Source organism: Zophobas morio, unplaced genomic scaffold (genome assembly GCF_036711695.1).
Source record: "Zophobas morio isolate AGI-343-1 ecotype UQ-CSIRO unplaced genomic scaffold, CSIRO_AGI_Zmor_V1 ptg000020l, whole genome shotgun sequence".
NCBI classification, from domain to species: domain Eukaryota; kingdom Metazoa; phylum Arthropoda; class Insecta; order Coleoptera; family Tenebrionidae; genus Zophobas; species Zophobas morio.
Genome location: NW_026972125.1, coordinates 1,837,464 through 1,858,829, shown reverse-complemented (window position 1 = coordinate 1,858,829; position 21,366 = coordinate 1,837,464). Strand labels below are relative to the sequence as shown.

At 38.9% G+C, this 21,366-nt stretch overlaps 1 protein-coding gene across 21 annotated transcripts in view; it reads right to left on the bottom strand.

Moving 5' to 3' along the window:
- Lola (longitudinals lacking) overlaps nucleotides 1-21,366 on the bottom strand; it is a 63,507-nt gene that overhangs the window by 8,096 nt on the left and 34,045 nt on the right. Inside the window, exon 5 of one of the 21 annotated variants that reach the window (XM_064059087.1) lies at nucleotides 704-951. The exons of 5 other annotated variants lie outside the window; for them this stretch is intronic. In XM_064059087.1, the coding sequence (XP_063915157.1) occupies nucleotides 719-951 (233 nt within the window). In that variant the 3' untranslated portion in view covers nucleotides 704-718. Of the gene's footprint in view, nucleotides 1-703; nucleotides 952-1,011; nucleotides 1,252-5,109; nucleotides 5,447-10,071; nucleotides 10,340-10,920; nucleotides 11,208-11,465; nucleotides 11,705-11,767; nucleotides 12,102-12,176; nucleotides 12,445-13,133; nucleotides 13,346-14,123; nucleotides 14,379-14,826; nucleotides 15,084-15,735; nucleotides 16,128-18,379; nucleotides 18,601-18,658; nucleotides 18,881-18,955; nucleotides 19,285-19,756; nucleotides 19,963-21,366 lie in introns of those variants that run through there. 15 more of the 21 variants (XM_064059098.1, XM_064059105.1, XM_064059081.1 and 12 more) reach the window with 15 other exon arrangements.

Genomic DNA, 21,366 nt, shown 5'->3' with positions numbered 1-21,366 from the left:
ACAGGGGGACAACAGGCAAAAATCACTCGAGCGGGTTTATTTAGAGTGTCTGGCGTGTATGTGTGCTACAAGATTGACTTTTTGTTTAGCTTTGTATTCGCACTGATGGCATTTAAAGGACGGCTCTTTCTGGCACTCGTAGCGGAGGTGTCTTCGCAGAGAGCTACTTAGTCGGTAGACGCGACCGCATTTCGGACAACCATGAGGACGATCTACAAGTGAAAAAGACGTGAGCTTGGATAAAAGATCGCCACAGAGGGCGCGGTTAGTAAATCCTGAGTTAAGAGGGACTAAACCGTGATTTTAGGAAAACCGAAAGTCGAGTCTGCTTGAAAATTACGTTTATTGGGGGTTACAGAATACACTCGCTACGAGAAAAACACCTCGGCGATTTTGTGCTTGTTTTTGATGTGACGTTTCAAGTTGCCCTTTAAGTGGGTTCGAAAGTTACATCCTAGCAAGTTGCACGCGAATTGGGGTTCTTTCCCGCACTCGTACCGCTGGTGCTGCCACAAACCACATCTCCAGACGTACCTTTTCCCGCACCAATCACACCCGAACATCCTGTAATCTGAAACAGGACACTGTCATCATCGAGTCGAGCCCCGGTCGTGCATTAAAAACAAAGTCGTTTTCAAGCTGATTTATTTCGTCAGTAGTTACAAGTACCAATACAAAAGCAATATTAGTCGCACTAATGAACCTAAGCCACACTTCGCTATGAGATGATCACATCCAGAATTTTGTGTTTGTTTTTGATGTGTCGTTTCAAGTTGCCTTTGAGGTGGGTGCGAAACGTGCACCCCCACAGATTGCACACGAACTGCGGTTCTTTCCCGCACTCGAACTTCTGGTGCTGCAACAGCCCGCACCTCCAGACGTACCTCTTTCCGCAAAACGCGCACCCGAACATTTTAAGGTCCGTTTTAACGTCCATTTCCGTTTTAACATCTGAAACAGAGCACAGTCAGTATTGAGTCGGGCGGACAAGCGCGCAATGAAAAGAAACGCTTGACTTTTAAACGGCTTTATTCAGTTACATGGTGCCCAATACAAAGTCATTTTTGGAAAACTTGTGTTTGTTGATGAGGTGTTGCTTGAGGTTGCCTTTGAGGTGCGTCCTGAACCTGCAGCCTCTCATATTGCACTCAAACTGCGGCTCTTTCCCGCACTGGTACTTCTTGTGCTGTCCTAACCCACATCGCCACACATACCTTTTCCCACACGTATCACAAGCATACATTTTACCATCTGAAATAAGCAAAAGTCAGAACGGTGCTCTTTCAGCTGAATAAAGGAGAGTCTTGAGTGCATAGCTTTATTGTCCAGTGGTCTACATGGTACCGTATAGAAAATCGGCTTTACAAAACTTATGCTTATTTATTAAGTGTTGCTTCAAATTGCCCTTGAGATGCGTCTTAAACCTACACCCTCGCATATTACACTCAAATTGGGGCTCCTTGCCGCACTGGTACTTCTGGTGCTGCCCTAAGCCGCGTCTCCACACATAACTCTTCCCGCAAACATCACAAGCGTATGTTTTAACACCTGAAAGAGGCAGAGTGAGAGAAGTCGACTGCCCGATTAGCTGTACAGAGTGTGTTAACTAAATAAAACACCGACAGTGTCGCAACGATTTATTTAACCAAGTGTTTCGTGTTCAGGTGCCTCCTCAAGTAGCCTTTAAAGTGGGTTTTAAAGTAACACCCCGGGAAGTGACAAGCGATGTGACTAGCGCCACATTCGTGCTGTTTGTGTTGTTTGAGGGCGCATTCTCGGCTGTAACGCTTGCCGCAAACGTCACACTTATAGGATCTTTCACCTGAAAATGCTGCAATTAGAACAAATTAAAACTAAGTCAATCGACACATTTTAAGACAACACAATTCACAATTAACACGTTTCTTTGGAAAAAAATTTATTCAAGAAATCCACTGGTGCAAACTACATCTCGGTGTCTTTGACGGATGTGCGAGAATAAATTATTCCGGTATTTCGCCTTGTGGGCGCAGTAGGGACAACTGAAGGTCGGGTCCTTGTGGCACTCGTAGCGTTGATGCCGCAGCAGCGATTTCTTGTTTTTGTAACAGCGAGACAAACACTGGTCGCATCTGAAATAACCTACAAAAGAGTGACCGTTTGAGTAGGACACAAAAGCGGTACCGTGGTACATTGTTACAAAACAAATTACAAATTTACTTTTAGTCGTTTATTTTATTTAGTGCAATACAAAGTTTTAAAAAATGTTTAACTCGGGCACCAGTTTTCTACAACGAATCCGGTTTGAACGTTATCCGATTGTGGATAGAGATCAGGTGGCGCTTCAAGCACGACCTGATTTTCGCCTTATAGAAACACCCAGCTTCGGGGCAGTGAAACTGGGGCTCCTTCTGGCACTGGTAGTTTCGGTGCTGCGATAGCCCATTCCGGCCCTTGTATCTGCGCCCGCAAACTTCACAACAGTACTTTTTCTCTAAAACCAAAACAATCGACGTAACAAAAGCCACTACTTCGTTTTCAGTAAAAAAAACACCAAGTAAGTAGGAACTTTATTGATAGGTATATCGTGGGGGTTCTAGCTCATTCACGTTCGTTTTACACCGGTTTATAATTGTGTTTGTTTCTCAAGTGGCGCGTCAAGTTCGACTTTAACTTGAACTTGAAGCAGCAGCCGCTTTGCGGGCACACGAACGTGGGCTCCTTCTGGCACTCGTACTTCTGGTGCTGGTGCAGGCCGTTCATACCCCGGTACCGTCTGCCACACGTATCGCACGAAAACCTCGGTCCTAAAAGAAAACGCTGACTAAAATTCCAGACATAGCAAAACAGGTCACGTAATCTAAATTCGTTTATAAAACTAAATTCAAAGAGCGTCATTACGGAATCACTTTATTTGTGCTTAATTCTTATGTGTCTATTAACATTGGACTTCACCTTGGACCGGTAACCACACCTCTCCACCGGACACTCAAACCGAGGCTTCTTTTCACACTCGTACTTCACGTGTGCGTACAGACCAGACTTGTACTTGTATCTGCGGCTACAATTTTCGCAGAAAAACGTCGACCCTGCAAACAGTCATCTCAGAAAACGAAAATCCAAAATTTGGGTTAAGCTTTACAGGTGTTTGGAGTTTTTGTGCTGACTGGCTATATGAATTTTTACGTTTCCTTTCTTGTAGGATTTGTAACCGCAGTTCGGCCCCGGGCAACGAAAGCGAGGTTCTTGTCCGCACTCGTACCGTAAGTGCTGGCTAAGGCCAGACTTGTACTTGTACATGCGATTACATTTAGCACATATATAACGATCTAAAAAAGACGACCATAATTAACGACAGAGCGATGAAACATGAAAAACAAGTCGCCCGAACGTGAAATTATGTAGTGGGGCTTCTGGTCACTCACAAAATCAAACAGTAAAGCTTCAAGGCAGCGGATTATCAGACATCGAACGCTTTATTAGTTTTTAGGTACAACTACTTCTGCAAAATTACATGGTGTTTTCTAAAATAGTGCGTTTTTAGATTTTCTCTTCTGTGGGTGCTGAAAGTGCACTCGTCGTGCTGGCAACTGAACTGTGGCTCCTTTCCACATTCGTACTTCAAGTGCTGGTTCAGTCCGCCTTTGTACTTATAGCGTTTGCCGCAAGTCTGGCATTCAAAGATCTTCGTCTGACCACACTCGTACAATAAGTGTCGCGTCAAGCCGCTTTTGTACTTATAGGTTTTTTGGCACGAGTTACACTCAAATAGTCCTAGAAACAAAAACGGGTTTATTTCACGCCAATTATCACAGTGTAAACAATTACGATTCATACAGTTGTCGGTTGGCATCGTGCATTAACCACTACAAGCTGATTTAGGTTTGGTCGAGTTGAACCTGTGTGTGTGTGTGTTAAGAGCGACATAAACAACGAAATGATTTTAATAATTTATTTTTTAAAAGGAATGCCATGTCTGTGGACCATGGGCGATTCAGTACCGATTTTCGCTTAGACCGGTAGTTGCAGCCCAGGGCTTCACATTTAAAGTTCCTCAGGTGTTATACCAAACCTTGTTTGCATCTGTAGCGTCCAACACTGGAAATCTACAACCAAGTTGTTAGATAGTGGGGCTTCTGGCTCACATGAGTGAGCTAGAACCGGCATTACTTACTTACAATCCGACATTGTATGACTGGAACAGACATTTACAATATACAAAAAAAACACAAATCTCCAATAAACCATTTATTTTACAAATATTTATGTTTGGAGGCTTTGTGAAATTTCAAGTACGACCTTCTCTTACACCTGAAGCGACACCCGGGAACTTCGCACTCGAACTGAGGCTCCACCCCACATTCGTACCTCTGGTGTTGTGCTAACCCTTTGCGATAAGAGTACCGTCTTTTACAAGTGGAGCACTCAAACAGTCCTGGAACGAAGCATCGTTAAAAATGAGTCAAAACTCTACCACAGACAACACAAAAAAAAGCTCATGTACAATTTGAAATTTTATTGTTTAAAATACAACTTCGTCGATTTTGGGAAAAACAATATTGTTACAACTCGGCACAGACCACGTCGTGTTTAAAATGCAAGTGGCTCTTCAAGTTGCCTTTAATACTGGCTCTATAACCGCACCCATCTACTGGGCACGCAAAGGTCGGTTCTTTCCCACACTGGTACCGCTTGTGCTGGTACAAGCCGCGTTTCCAGCGGTAGCTGCGATGGCAGACGTCGCATGGGTGTCTCTGGGCTAAAAGAAGAGAATTAGTTGGGTTGATCGCACCGCCACGATTAATTTAAACACGTTGAACGTCAGAAAATTTATTTGGTAAAGTGGTACATGGTATCAATAGGGACAAACATAGCCTTGATGTTTCTTGTTCATGTGTTGCTTGATGTTTCCTTTGACTTTGGCGCGGTAGCTGCATTCTTGTATGGGACAAACGAACTGGGGTTCTTTCCCACATTCGTACCGCTGGTGCTGCTTTAGTCCTCGCCTCCATCTATACGTGCGGTTACAGTTAGGGCACACGTGCGCGTTGAGATTGTAGGGGAGAGTATAGTAGCCTGAAACGTGTATACGTTACAAGAAGGTTAAATAAAAATGAAACTAACGACAACAACAATGAAAGAATTTATTTAACAGTTTTGTTACACATAATCATTTTCGGTGGTGCAGCGATTTTCTAAAACAAAAAAAATTAGAAATCGGAAGTGTCAGAGAAGAATTGGATGGAATTTATTGGCGACTTACCCTACGAACTGGAATGACGGTGATTGATGTGCTTTTTGATGGCGCTTTTTACTTTAGTCTTGTAGGGACACCCTCCAACTGGGCAGAAAAATTGCGGTTTTTGGCCACATATGTATTTCTGGTGGGCTTTTAAGCCCCGTTTCCATCTGAACGAGTGGTTACATTTAAGACAGACAAATGGGGTTAAGTCGTCGTCATCTTGGCCTGAAACAGCATACGTTAATTTGCGCACTCGTGTTGATCAGTCACATCGTCTTTATTTTTGGGCATTTTTCACATTGTGAATTTTTGAATTTTCATTTTTTCAATTTCTGGATTTCTCAGTTTCTTGATTTTTAATTGTTCAACTTTTCAAGTGTTCCATTTTGCTATTTTTCATTTAAAATTTCCTGAGTTTTCAATTTTTCCATTTATTTAACTTTCGAATTTTTTAATTTTCGATTTTTCATTTTGTGGGCTTTTCAGTTTCACTATCTCGCTTTTTCAATTATTCGGCTTGCCCTTGTTCGATTTCACAATTTGTCGTTTATTCAGTTTTCGGATTTTTCTGTTTTTCGAATTTGAGATTTTTTAATTTTTCGATTTTTGAATTTTCGATTTATCGATTTTCCATTTTTTCGAAAAAAACAAGACTGAAAAAGAACCTGCAAATATTCCAAAATATTAGTTTGAATATATTTGTCCTTTTTGTTAAAAAATTTATAAAATTGACAAACTGAAAACAAGTAAATCGTAAAACTGAAAAATCGAAAGAGTAAAAATCAAGAAACTGAAAAATCGACTAAACGAAATATTAAAATACCCAAAAATTGAAAATCTAAAAATTTACAACTTAAAATTGAAAAATTGTAAATCAAAAATTTGCAAGATGAAAATGGAAAAATTAAAAGATTGGAAATGGAATTATTAAATAATTTTAAAATAGAAAAATCGAAAAAATGAGAATTTTAAAAATGTGATATCGAATAATTGAAAAATCAAAAAATTTTAAAATTTAAAATGGAAAATTCAAATTTTTAAATTTACAATAAAAAAATTGAAAATCAAAACATCGCAAAATAAAAATCAAAAAACTAAAAAATTGAAAAATGGTTTAAAAAAAAAACAAAAACTGACAAATCGAAAAATTAAGACATTAAAAAATCAAAAAATTTAAAATTCAAGACGAAAATTCAAGTTACTCAAAATTTTAAAATTGCAAAATAAAAATCGAAAAATTGAAAGATCGAAAAATAGAATAACTGGCAAATCATTAAATCGGAAAATTGTAAAATTGAAAAAACGAAAAAATAAAATATCAAAAAATCTACAAAAATTAAAAAATAGAAAAAATGAAACGTTCAAAAGTTGACAAATCAAAAAATTTAAAACCTGACGTTGAAAAATTGCAAATACATAAATTTGCAAAATAAAAATCGAAAAACTAAGAAAAATAAAATCTAAAAATTTGAAGATCGGAAAATTGAAAAATTTAAAAACTTGAAATTGAAAAATTGCGAATTAAAACTAAATAAAATAAAAAATTGAAAAATGGAATGATTAAAAAATCGGAAAATTCAAATATCAAAAATTTATAAAATGGAAAAACTGCAAATTGAAAGATTTACGAAATGGACAATTGAAAAATCGAAAAATTCAAATAACAAAAAATAACCTAACCAATAATTGAAAATTGGAAAAATTCAAAAGTTGAAAACTGAAAATACTTAAAACTTAAAATTCGAAAATTGCAAGTCAAAAAAGTGCAAAATAAAAATAGAAAACCTAAAAAATCGAAAAATAGAACAACTGACAAATCATAAAATCAGAAAATTATAAAATTGAACAAAGGGAGAAATAAAATATAAAAAATACAAAAATCAAAAAATTAAAACGTTGAAAAATTGCAAATAAAAAAAGTTGCAAAATAGAAATCGAAAAATTAAAAAAAAGTCTAAAACTTTGAAGACCGAAAAATTAAAAAATTGAAAAATTGAATGATTGAAAAATCGGAAAACTGCAAATTTTACGAAAAAGTACAAACCAAGGAACTGAAAAGCCGAAAAATTCAAAAGTTGAAAACTCAAAATATTTCAAACTTAAAATTCGAAAATCGCAAATCAAAAAAATGCCAAATAAAAATCGAAAAATAATATGACAATCATAAAATTGGAAAATTATAAATTTGAAATAACGAAGAAATAAAATATAAAAAAAAAATTACAAAAATTAAAAAATCGAACTGAAACGTTATGTAAAAAAATCAAAAAATTTAAAACTTGACGCTGAAAAATTGCAAAATAAAAATCGAAAAATAAAAAAAAATCAAAAAAACTTTGAAGATCGAAAAATTGAAAAATTTAAAAACTTAAAATTGAAAAATTGCGAAATATAAATCATAAAAATAAGAAATTGAAAAATGGGAAAATTCAAATATGAAAAATTTATAAAATCGAAAAACTGCAAATTGAAAGATTTATGAAATCGAAAATTGAAAAATCGAAAAAGTAAAAACCAAGGAACTGAAAAATCTAAAAATTCAAAAGTTGAAAACTCAAAATATTTCAAATTCAAAATTCGAAAATTGCAAATCAAAAAAATGCAAAATAAAAATCGAAAAACTAAAAGATCGAAAAATAGAGTAACTGACAAATCAGAAAATCGGAAAATTATGAATTTGGAAGAAAGAAGAAATAAAATATAACAAAATGCATAAAAATTAAAAAATCAAAAATTAAAAAAAAATCTAAAACTTTGAAGATCGAAAAATTGAAAAATTTAAAAACTTGAAATTAATTGAAAAATTGCGAAATAGGAATCAAAAAAATTAAAAAATGAAAAATGGAATGAAAAATTCTAATACCAAAAATTTATAAAATCGAAAAACTGCAAATTTAAAATTTTACTAAATGGAAAACTGAAAAATCGAAAAACTAAAAACCAAGGAACTGAAAAATTCGAAAATTGCAAAACTGAATCATTCAAAGGTTGAAAAATCAAAAAATTTAAAACTTGAAGTCGAAAAAATTACAAAATAAAAATCGAAAAATGTAGTAATTCAAAAATCGTAAAATTTAAAAAAATTAAAAAAAAACTTGAACTGAAGATCGGAAAATTGAAAAAGTTAATTAAAACCTTGCAATCAAAAAACTAAAAAACTGGTACATGGAATAAATTAAAAAATTATACTATAAAAAAATTATAAAATCGAAAAATTGCAAATCGGAAAATTTTAAATTGAAAACTTGAAAAATTGTAAAGCAAAAAAGTGTAAAACCGAAAAAGTAAAAACCAAGAAACTGAAAAATAAAAAAATTGAAAAAACAAAAAATTCCCTAGTCAATAATCGAAAAATCGAAAAATTCAAAAGTTGAAAAATTGAGAAATTAAAATATTTAAAAATTATAAAATCGAAAAACCGTGAAGTCCAAAATTGTAAATCGAAAAATTTAATAAACGAAAAATTGAAAACATTCAAAAGTTGAAAAATTTTAAATTGGAAAAATTGCAAATTGAAAAACTGACAAAATGAAAAATTGAAAATTGCGACAGTGAAAATATTTGAATTAAAAACTTAAAAATTGCAAATATAAAAATTGCAAATCCAAAAATCCAACAATCAAAAAAGCAAAAATCAAGAAACCAAAAATCCGAAAAATTTAAAAAACGAAATTAAAACATCCAAAAATTAAAAAATCAAAAAATTGAAACATTCAAAAGATGAAGAATGAAAAACGTTTAAACTTGAAGTTGAAAAAAAACTACAAAATAAAAATCGAAAATGGAACTCTTCAAAATTTGAAAAATTTAAAAACTTGAAATTGAAAAATTGGGAACTAAAATCAAAAACTAATAAATTGAAAAATGGAATGATTAAAAAATCGAAAAATTGAAATTTCAAAACTTTATAAAATCGAAAAATTGTAAAATCAGAAAAATGCGAGTTGAAAGAATTGGGGAACAGAACTGAAAAATCGAAAAAGTAAAAACCAAGGAACTGAAAAATCGAAAAATTGAAAAAACAAAAAATAACCTACCCAACAATAATCGAAAATTTGAAAAATTCAAAAGTTGATAAATCGAATAATTAAAATCTAAAAATTATAAAATCGAAAAACTGGAAAGTCCAAAAATTGCATATTGAAAAATTCAAGAAACGATAAACTAAAGAAACGAAATTTTCAAAAATTCGAAAGTTGCAAAATTAAAAATTGGAAAAGTCAAAAATCCAAAAATTGCAAAATAAAAAACGCAAAACTAAAAATCGAATAATGGAATAATTGAAAAATTGTACAATCGAAAAACTGACACATTTTTCAAAATTCACAAAATACAAATAAACACGATCAAAGTGATAAAATTCGACTGGTCGGCACGAGTACGGAAATTAATATAATGCTAACTAAAATATGCTTCTGTTAAAGAAACCAATAGAAAATAAATTAATTGAATAAGGGACACGTAATTGAGGTCCGATTGCGATTAGTAGAAAAATTTTTTTGCTTTTAACGATTCACATTTCATAAGTCAATAATATAAACTGACTTTTATTTTCATCTACAAATTCACTTCACTAGACACGAAAATTAAATCTCACCGATGATGAAGCCAATTTAGAAAACTAAATTGTTTCTTCGATTTTCGGTTAGAAAAGTTGAAATTTAGACTAAAAGTACTCATGGGGTTTTTGTACAGGAAAAATTCTACCATACAGTAAGAAGTCATCAAGTTCTTACTAGTTAAGCGAAACATTTTCAAAAATTTGAAAATGTTCCTCGCTAACTTATGAAGAACACACTTTACGTAAACACGCAAGTGCCAACACGTCGTCAAAAGAAAGTACAACAACAGATTCGCTACGCTTTATTTAAGTACACTACAAGTTCTGAAGACTGTCCGAGTGCTTATTCAAAATATGCATGTGCAGATACCGCTTGATTTTGGCTTTGTACGAACATCCGGCAAAATAGCACTTAAACCTGGCCTCCTTGCCGCACTCCAGCTTCTGGTGCGACTGTAAGTTTCTGTAATACTTATACGAGCGGTGGCAATCAGTGCAGAAATACTGGTTCGTCAATCCTGACTTGTCCCTCGCCCTGTACGTGTACGCCCTCTCACCTAAAACACGAACCTCGTGAGCAACAAACCTCGCAAACCCCCACCCAGACACCACCACAATCAAAGAAAAACACGCTCACAATGAACTCTTTATTCAGCCTAATAGTCGACAATTTCTGGATGCTTATTGATAATGTGTATTTTCAAAAGATTCTTAACCCTGGCTCTATACTGACACCCTTTCACCTGGCAGACGAACTTGGGCTCCTGTCCGCACCCTTGCTTCAAGTGCGCCCGCAGATTCCCACTGTACTTGTACCTTCGGCGGCAATTCGCGCAGACGAAATCGCCTCCCTTGAGACCTGAAAACATCTCGAGTTACTCCACGTCGAGGGCTACGGTTTCGTGTGTCGGTTGTTAATGTGCTTAATAAGGTTGCCCTTCAGCTTCGACCTAAACCCGCATCCTTCGTACACGCAGCAGAACTGCGGGTCTTTCCCGCACTCGCACCGCAGGTGGGCCCTCAAGTTTCGCTGATATTTGTAAGATCTGGGGCAATTCGGGCAACGGTAGGGTTTACCGCCTGAAAAAACAGACCTTGAAATACACGGCACGGACAGCGGACTAAAGAAGAAACAACGTGTGGTCTACCAATCTTTATTCTAGCTAAATATGACAGGTTATCCGATTAAATCGATTCCATGTTTGTTGAAAATGTGCTGCTTGAGGTTGCCTTTCTTCTTCGACCTGAACGTACACCCCTCGTACGAGCACACAAATTTTGGCTCTTTACCGCACTCGTATTTCTGGTGGGATTTTAGGTTGTGGAGGTATTTGTACCAGCGGTTGCAGCCTCCGCAACAAAACTGCTTTCGGTCGGCGTCGAGGATTGCTTGCATTTGCGACCTTCTGTTACGATAAAATTGCTCTGAAAATTTATTCAGTCAATTTAGAGTACAGCGGGCGCGCGATTTTGGGTTAGTAGATTAACTAAGAGGAGAACTAAACCAAAATACCGAGCAGGGGGGGATGATGCGGCTGGGGTTTTATTCTTTACAAAGTGAACAATGTACAATTCGAAAAAAAAAAAAACTGCAGGTGTTTGCTTCCTCACAGAAGGTACACAACCAAGGATCGACGACCTGAAAAGTCCCAAAAATAAATACTTGACGTTTCTTTCAATAGTTTATTGACAATCTAGTTATTGCAACTCGGACAAGGCGTCCTCTCCTAGCTTGTGCTTGTGACGCAAATGACTCTTCAAGTTGCTCTTGTAGTTACACGAATGCGTGCACAAGTAACACTGAAACTTCGGGAGAATCCGGGCACACTGGTACTTGACGTGTCTATTAAAGGTCACCTTATACATGTAGCTTTTGTGACAGATCTGACATGTGTAATGACCCCTGCTTGGTTCCGGCGCATCTAAAAAAAACCTAATGAATACGTGACCACTTTAAAGTCCACAGAACAAAAAAGTAGACCCAGTGCCAAAACAACACTTTATTAATATTAATATCAATTAAGTTACAAATCGAAGACATGCGAGATTCTTCATACTGTTTTAACAACTAAGAGATTACATGTTTATACGAGTTCGTTACAAGATTCGCTTATGATATTGTTACGTTGAGCTCCTTCAAGTGCAAGGTCCGAATGTGGGCGTTGAGGTTATCCTTGCGTTTGGACTTGTAATTACAACCATCCACAATACATTCGAACTTAGGCGCCTTCCCACACTCGTACTTTTTGTGCCTACTCAAAGAATGCGAGTATTTGTATTGCTTGCCGCAGTCGGTGCAGTAATAGTACGACGAGTACCCTAAAACCAAAACACCCAATTACGACGCGCCTCAAGTACCACCAACGAGTACGGGTTTCAATTTACACAAAAACGTCCAAATCATTGCTTTTTATTAATCCACTCACTACACACAAAATCCTACTCTAATTAAACCTATCCATGATCGTGGGTCTCGGTATATGCGGGAACAGCTTACATCTTCTCATGTGTACTTTAAGGTTCGATTTCTGGTGGAAGGGCTTACTGCAATAATCGCAAAAGAAGGTCGGGGCTTTACCACACTCGTATTTCATGTGTCGTCGCAGGTTCGGGGAATACTTGTACTGTTTGCCGCAAGAAGGACAGAAAAACGCTGCCGCAGCTAAAAAAACACGGTGGTTACAAAAGTGGCTAATTCTTACACGTGCATGCGTTTAGTATTAACAAGCTACTAAAACTAAGGGGTTTATTTTTTTGCTTTATGGAAACGTTTCAAGTGCGACTGGACTTGGTATTTCGAGTGGAAACATTTGGCGCACAGGGGGCAAGGGAGAGTCGGTGCTTTGCCGCACTTGTTTTTGAGGTGCGTTTTCAGGCTGCTTTTGTATGCGTACTCCCGGCCGCAGTTGGAGCACTTAAAGTTATCACCTAAAAAAAGAAACATCAGAATGCGATCGGTACTCCGAAGGGAACAAATGCTACGGGAAGGATCAAGCACAAACACCCCAGTACTCCAAAACTATATTTCTAGTTATAAATTCACTAAGTCGTCTATAGTACTAACAAAGGGAACTTTATTTTACTTTATGGATGCATTTCAAGTGCGACTGCACTTGGTACTTCGAGTGGAAGTACTTTGGGCACAGCGGGCAAGGGAACGACGGATCTTTGCCGCACTTGTATTTCATGTGGCTATACAGACTGCTTTTGTAAACGTACTCTCGACCACAAAGAGAGCACTTAAAGTTATCACCTAAAAGAACAAACGTCAGAAATAGTACACGGTCAAACCTTGAAAACTTATAGTTAACACACGAGTCAGTAATCTTAACACCAACAATAAAAAAATAACAAACGTGGCAAGATTTAATGAGACAGTTCCTTTAGGCTAATTTTATGCCTCCACTTGATGTGTGTGTTCATGTTGCCCTTCTGGTGAAAGCGCTTGTCGCAGAAGGGGCAGCAGAACATCGGCTCTTTCCCGCACTTGAATTTGAGGTGGTTGTTGAGGCTACTTTTGTAGTGGTACTCGTTACCGCATTGCGGACACACAAAGTTTTCACCTAAAACAACACATGTTAGTAAGATAGTCAAAAATGAGACGACCACTAGCCGTTTAACGTCGTAGCACGTAACGCAGTTGAGGTCACGTAAGGTCAAACTGAGCCAGAACCCCCATCATATAATTACTCCCGTTAATAGCGAAAATAACAAACCGCTTTATAAAAAACCAAAATTTTATTTCTGGATAACAGTAAAATGTTTTATTCTCATGTGTGAGGTCAAATTGCTCTTTTGGTGGAAACGTTTCGGGCAGTAAATGCAACAAAACGTCGGTTCCTTCCCACATTCAAATTTGGCATGTGCGTACAGACTTCGTCTGTACGTATATTTTCTCCCACAAGTAGCACAAGCAAACTTTCTCTCACCTAAAACAAGATATATCAGAACGAAATTAAAAAACCGAGAAACCATTTTCGAGGTTAAGCCAGTTGAAAAAATGTCACAATAAAACAATCAAAGGAAACTTCTTTATTGGAAAAGTGGCAATACAAGAAAATCAGAGGTCGACCAGTGTGGTCGCGCCCATTTTGCACCGTTTCAAGTGTGCCTTCAAGTTAGATTTTTGGTGGAATGACTTACAGCAAAACTGGCAAAAAAACGACGGTTCTTTCCCACACTCGTACCTTAAATGACTCGTCAGATGGTTCTTATGAATGTAGCGCCTGTCGCAATTCGGACAAACAAATTTCTTTAAATCACCTAAAACAATCATCAAACAGTGAAACAAGTCGACGAAAAACACGAAGCTAAGCGAACATCACACAAGAAAACGCGACATAATAGACTAAATTTTATTAAGATAAAGTATTACAATGGTTTATGCTTAAATATCCAAACCGTGCGTCTGCCGCAGATGGGCATTCAGGGTATATTTTTGGTAGAACTTCCTCTTACAGACCATGCACTCAAATCCTGGGTCCTTACCGCACTCGTACCTCAAGTGACTCGATAAGTGCCTTTTGTGCTTGTAGCTCTTGCAGCAGTTCTTGCAGAAGTACCTCTGGTGAACATTATCCAAGCTGTGCACGTAACCTAAAACACCCACTCTTAATTCCTGCCTTGCAAACCACCAAAACAAACAAAGCTACACACACGACTACCCAAAACACCAGAACTTCGTAAAATCTTTATTAACAAGGTACACTAGACATAAATCTGTGACTGAACGAACTTCTCAAACGGACCCACATGCGGATGGCAGTCTTTAAAATGCGTCTTAACCCGATCCTTCCTCTTGAACATCTTCTTGCAGAACGGACAGGGGAATTTCGGGGGTTTCCCACACTCGTGGTGGGTGTGTCGGCTTAAACTCGTCTGATTTTTGTACGATTTGCCGCACCTCATACACGTGTAGTACATGAACCGGGCTAAAACAGAGAGGTCGTAAGAGCGACGGGAAGACAGACCCAAAACCTTCCGTTATCTAACCATGCAAAACAAAAACGACTAAAGTAACAAGCGGGGCAAGAAAACTCGACACTGTCTGGTAACTTTGTATTGAGTAAAGGCACAATCAGAATTCCGTTTTGGCGTGGGTGCGTTCGAGGTACAGACGGATCACTTTCTGGGAGCAGCGAATAATGTGGCGCTTTAAGTGGTAGTTGCGCTTGAAACCTCTAGAACAAAGAGTGCAGATGAAAGAGGCGTCGTTTTTGTTTTCGTGCTGCTCGAGACAGTGGCGGCGGAGGTGGTCTTTGCGGGAGAAGGTCACCGGACAGTCGGGACACTTAAACGTACCTGAAAAACTCAAGAGTTAGTGGGGGAAGAGTTCCGGACGATACTAACTACGAAGAAAACGAACACTATTGGAAAATTGTATATTGGACACATGGAATACAAAAGGTTTCGTTGATTGGTACTGCCAGTACTTTGAGCCCTGTTGCAGTTAAAACCTAAGGTAGATCTTGTGTCGTACCCAGGGCCCGTACGGGAGTTACAACACGTGAGAGTCCCTTCTTAGGTCATGGCACTAAAGGCACGTTTCTCACAGAACTACCAGTTTAACGAAAATTAAAAGGGTGCAAAATCGGGTTCAGTGCACTTAAAAAAAAGTATATAATACTATAAAAATAAACATAACTCTTAAAATGGGTCGAATTATAGTCTGTGAGACTGATAGGTACTAGAGTCCCGGCTTGTCGCGCTTGGAATTAGTTTTGGGCTTTTTGAGCGCCTTAGTACCGTCGGTACTCTTCTCTTGTTCGTTCAAGTGCTGCGTAATATAGTGTCGTTTCAAGCTCTTCTTGTTCAGCAGCTTCTTGCACACGATGCAGGGGTACGACGAGGCGCTTTTCACTTTCAGAATCGCCGAGACCTCTGTGAAATCTAAAAATGCGAAAATTAGAACACACCTCGTGAGCCAGCAAGCGAGAAATTAAAGATAATCGGAAATGATATAAAAGGCTTTTTATTGACAATATGCCCCTCAGACCATGCTTAAGCTAACAGTGCGTGCACGAGTACAAAAATAGTGTATTTATTTGATGATGGCGTTGTGGACGTTCTTCATGTGCTGTATCAACTGGCCGAATTTCGAGTACGTCACGTGACAAATCTGACACTTGGGCGAGCCGGCGCACGTCTTCATGTGGTTGTCTAAAATATATTTCCTCTTGAAAAACTTATCGCACGACGTACACGGATAGCCCATGTTCTCCTGGTTAAAAATATGCAACTCTAAATAGTGCCTCTGCACGTGATCTTTCCTCTTAAACACTCGCTTACAGACCGGACAGATATTATCGGTGAAATCGGCGCGTTTCAAAACGGCCGCACGGACCTCTGAAAAAGCGGAAGACCGAATTAAAACAAAAATAAAAACGAAAGGAAGCCCCAACCAACAACAAAACAAACTGTACAAATAAAACAAAGCGAAACGAGATTTGTCGGGACGGTACACATGCTCGAGACGAACTGCTACTAACCTAGGATCCTGTGAAGCCCAAACTCTACAATACTCGCTATAACTAACTACGTCTAATGTAGGGTTCGTCTGATCCACGTGACTGAGCAAAAATCCACCAGTGGCGACTAAAAATTAACAAGTTAGACGAAATTCCACACAAGGTACAACCAAATGAAAGAGACACCTCAAAAAAATAAAATTTATTTTTGTATGTACAGTACAGACGTCTTGTCGCGGCAAGCCCCGCCTACCGACCTTGCCACGACTATTCCGATTGGGCGGAGACACCGAAACGGGGCGCGCACTTCACGCCAAATCGTGATTGTGCTTAATTCTCAAATGTTGTCTTAGATTGCTTCTTTGGTGCATTCGTTTCGAACAAAACGGGCACGAAAACATGGGTTCCTTGCCGCACTCGAACTTCAAGTGTGAACTCAGACCCCTTTTGTAGACGTACAATTTTCCACAGGTTTCGCAACCGTATTTACCTAAAAGTATAGGCGTTAGAAACATGCACGACGACGCATACTGCGTATTTGTTGCACCTGACGCTAACAAAATTTAATCGCACTTTCGGGTCAAACTATAGTTAAATTACGTTTGTTTGCTCATGTGGACTTCAAAGTCAGTCGTGACTTTGTGCACGGTAAATAGGTGTCTCTTCAAGTTACACTTCCGGCTAGTTCTGTGTCCGCACTGGTTACACACGAACACTCCTTGACCACAGTCTAGGTTCACGTGCACGTACAAAGACGCTTTTCGGCTGTAGCCTTTGTTGCACTTAGGGCATCTGTATAGTGGGGCATCTACAAAATAAGCAAGTCAAGACATAGTCGGACGTCTGAACAACAAAAAATAAAAAACCCTGTGATTGCTACTAAAAAAAAATCGCACTCAAAAATAAATCTGTATTTACGTTAACACCCCAACAATTACAAAACCCCTAGTTTTTTTTCATTTTGAACATGTGCTGTTCGAACTTCCCAGGAATCTTATGTACGGTGCACAAATGGTGCTTTAGGTTATATTTCCGAGTACTAGTATGATCGCACAAATCGCACATGTAAACTCCTTGGCCGCAGTCTAAACTCATATGACAAATTAAAGAAGTTTTCTTGGAGTAGACCTTGGAGCACTTTGGGCAGCGGTAAGTCACGCCATCTACAAACAGAACGGTGTTACCTTGAGCGGACACAACACAAACACAAACAAAAAAATAAAAGAAAAGTAAGTACGCAGGTCATACTTTTATTACTACAATCAAAATAAGTCAGTTTTTAATGATGTGGCGACTGAAGTTGTTAGTAATGTTGTGTCTAAGTAGCAGATGGCGCCGCAAGTTACTGTTCCTAGCCATCGACTGCCAGCAAATCGTACAAGTGAAACCGCTACCACAATCTAGCTTCTGGTGTTTCTTGAAAGAGTCGTACCGGTGGTACTCTTTTCCGCACTTTTCGCAACTGTACTGTGTCGAACCTAGAATAGAGCGTGGTTAGAAGAAATCTCGAGTTGGTCTCGAGTCAGTGTGTACCCATCGTTAGACCACTCAAATATTAACGTGAAGGTTACAATGTTGGGCGACAATGTGTCTTTTCAGATTTTCTTTTCGGGTCGACTGGTACGTGCAGTTGGAATAGGGACACGAAAACATCTTTGCGTGACCGCAGTCGTACCTAAGGTGCTTGTACAGTGAGTTCTTCTTGACGTACCTTTTTAAACAGTTTGCGCATTGATAGTTACCTGAAAAGTATGAATTAAGCGAGAATTTAAACTACCTATGTATATATCGTTACCTGTGTTAATTTACCCCACAAGTACCCCGTCACTCGTAAAAAAAAACTCTTTAGTTTAGAAAAGCTTTATTATGTTTTTTCCTCCTTGAGGACGCCGTGTTTCCTGACCATGTGTCGTTTCAAGTCGAATTTCCGCTTCGACTCGAAGAAACAGCCGTCAACCGGGCAGGGAAACTGCCTCACATTAACACAATCGTACTTAACGTGGATATAAAGCGAGATTTTCTTCCTGTAAACTTTGGAGCACCTCTTACAAGTCCAGCTGCCAAGACCTGAACAAAGAAACTGAGTCAAGTCTAGCTCAATCAGAAAGCAAAAAAAGTGAAGAAAAAACGTGGTACAGAAAAGATTTATTCAGGTTCCGATTTTACAAATTCATGTTTCGCTTTGTGGTGTCTTTTTAGATCGAACTTTCTTTTCGTGGTGTACGTACAGCCTACAATCGGGCAGTGATAATTGACGACTTTATCCCCACAATCGTACCTCGTGTGGTAGTCGTACGAGTGGAAATTTGTGTACTCTTTGTAGCAAGTTGGGCATGTATACTTGGAGTCCCCTGCAAGAATCAACACATGAAGAAGTGAGCCACAGCGGAGGAAAAAAAAACAGTCTACGAAAGAAAAGACGCTTTTATTCACACATTTATTACAGAATCTTTTTGTGCTTTGCTCGAGTGTGCATTTTCAGGTTGTACTTTCTCGTCGTAGTGTAGTGACAGTCTTTAATGTCGCATCGATAGTTGATCGCTTTTTCTCCACAGTCATAGCGCAAGTGGTGGTCGTAGGAATAAAACTTTGTGTACACTTTGCCGCAATTCTCGCACTTGTACTGCGGGCCTGCAAAAACAGCCGATCAAAAAAACGAACTGGAAGGGTGGAGTTGGAAGAAAACTCTAATAGTTAGTATAAGGACACTTCATCACCCCCCTATATTTTACACGTAATCTTGTGGAACATTTTCAAGTGTTGCGACATGCGGTTTTTTATCTTGCACTTGTACATGCACCCCAAAATCGGGCACTTGATGGACGCGACTTTGCCGCACTCGTAGATGAGGTGGCGCTTCACGGATCCCTTACATCTGTACTGTTTATCGCACTTGTCACACACGTACAGCTCGTTCACGTACGTGTACCCGGTAACCGAGGGCTTGCCTTGGTTGCAAGAGTACTTAACGTGTCTTCTCAGGGTGCTGACGTGTTTGAAACGTTTCGGGCAACCTGGGCACGGGTAAGATTCACCTACAAAGTAACCACGAATTAATCTCGAGCTCATTCGGCTCCTAGCAAAGAATGATCAAGGCGAACTCGTAACAACAGCTTTATTCAAGTATCGTACATTTCATAACCCTAATTTATGGACCATCTTGACGTGCTGCGTCATTCTGTCCCTAAGTTTAGATTTGTACCCGCAACCCACCACGGGACACTGGATTTTAGGCACCTGTCCGCACAGATGCACCAAATGCCGCCTCATCGAACTCTTACATTTGTATATCCTATTACATGTGTTGCAAATGTAGTCCTCACCGACTATTCTATACCCCGTAAGAGGCGAATTCCCACGGCCACACATGTACCGGATGTGTCTCCTCAGACTGTACACGGTCGTGTACGACTTGTCGCACTTCGGACAATCGAAACCTCCTACAAAATACACTAATTAAACATTTTAAACCGTCAATGTGCACCCCCAACCAATGAGAGACACACAAATCGTAAAAAAATATTTATTTGGAAACTTATGTACAGTCAGACATCTTTAAATTGACACTCGTGCCCTGGGTGGAGTTTCGTCACGTGGCGTTTCATACTAGAACGATATTTGGTTTGAAGGCCGCACAAGGGACACACGATGTTGGGCTGCTTTCCGCACTCGTACGTTAAATGGCGCTGTAAGTTGCCTTTGGTTTTGTACATCTGAAAGTAGTGGAGAGTACTAGGGTGTTACGGACTTGGGGGTTGTTTCTGTGACACGTCAAGTGCTTTAGACCACGCTGTAATGTTTGAGTGTTACGTGTGCATAAATTTAAAAAAAATCCCGAAATACCGACCAGGAGGCCTTGAGAAAACCCGACCCCGCGGCCTACTTTGATTTTTTTTATTTTGTTACATTCCTAACTTTATATTTTGTACCTTGAAACGTACCAAACGTAGAAGAATATAATGCCAGGTCAGGTCAGGTCAGGCTAGGTCAGGCGAGGTCAGGTCAGGCTGGGTCAGATTGGATTAGTTAGGTTAGACTGGGTCAAGTCAGGCTAACCCAGGTCAGGCCAATGCAGTTCCTTCAAGTCTAGTCAAATCCAGTCAGGTCAGGCTAGCCCAGGTCTGACCTGGGCTCGCTGACTGCAGTTTCTTCAGGTCTAGTCAAATCAGGTCAGGTCAGGTCAGGCTCGGTCAGGTCAGGCTAGGTCAGGTTGGATTAGTTAGGTTAGACTGGGTCAGGTCAGGCCAATGCAGTTCCTTCAGGTCTAGTCAAATCCAGTCAGGTCAGGCTAGGTCAGGTTAGACTCGGTCAGGTCAGGCCAGCCTAGGTCTGACCTGGGCTGGCTGACTGCAGTTTCTTCAGATCTAGTCAAATCAGGTCAGGTCAGGTCAAGTCAGTTTAGGTCAGCCCAGGTCAGGTCTCAATAAAGAAAAACTGTTAGAAAATGCGGTCAAGGTGAAGGTTAAGGCAGATAAAATGATAGGGGTGATGTTAAAAGACAGTAAAAGTGGCAAACCGTGGAAAAAATGATAAGGGAGATATTAGGAAAGAGAGTGATCCAACCCTACCTGGGATAACTTCCCAGGTGTCCTTAAAGGTTTGCCCTTCTGTCGAAAAAAAGATCAGGTCAAGTCAAATCAGGTCAGGTCAGGTCAGGACAGAACAGGTCAATTAATTCAATTCAGATGGGGTCAGATCACGTCAGGTCAGGTCATCCTAGGTCAAGACTGTTCAGGTCAGGCTAGGCCAGGTCAGGTCTCAAAAAAGAAACTGTTGGAAGATGCGGTCAAGGTCAAGATTAAGGCAGGTAACATGATAGGGGTGATGTTAAAAGCAGGTGAAAGTGGCAAACTGTAGAAGAAATTATAAGGGAAAAAGAGTGATGAGGGAAAAAGGGAGTTAGAAATGATGATAGATGAACAGACAGTTCGGGATATAACCTAATACTGCAGTAGTACCGGAACTCCTGCGCAGAAGAGGCAAAAAGGGTTTTAGTTGGTAGGTCGCCCTTGACTATTTAAGGGCGGGAATTCAACACTACTCGGGACAACTTCTCAAGTGCCTATGAAGGTTTTCCCTTCTGTTGAAAAAAGATCAGGTCAGGTCAGGCTATGTCA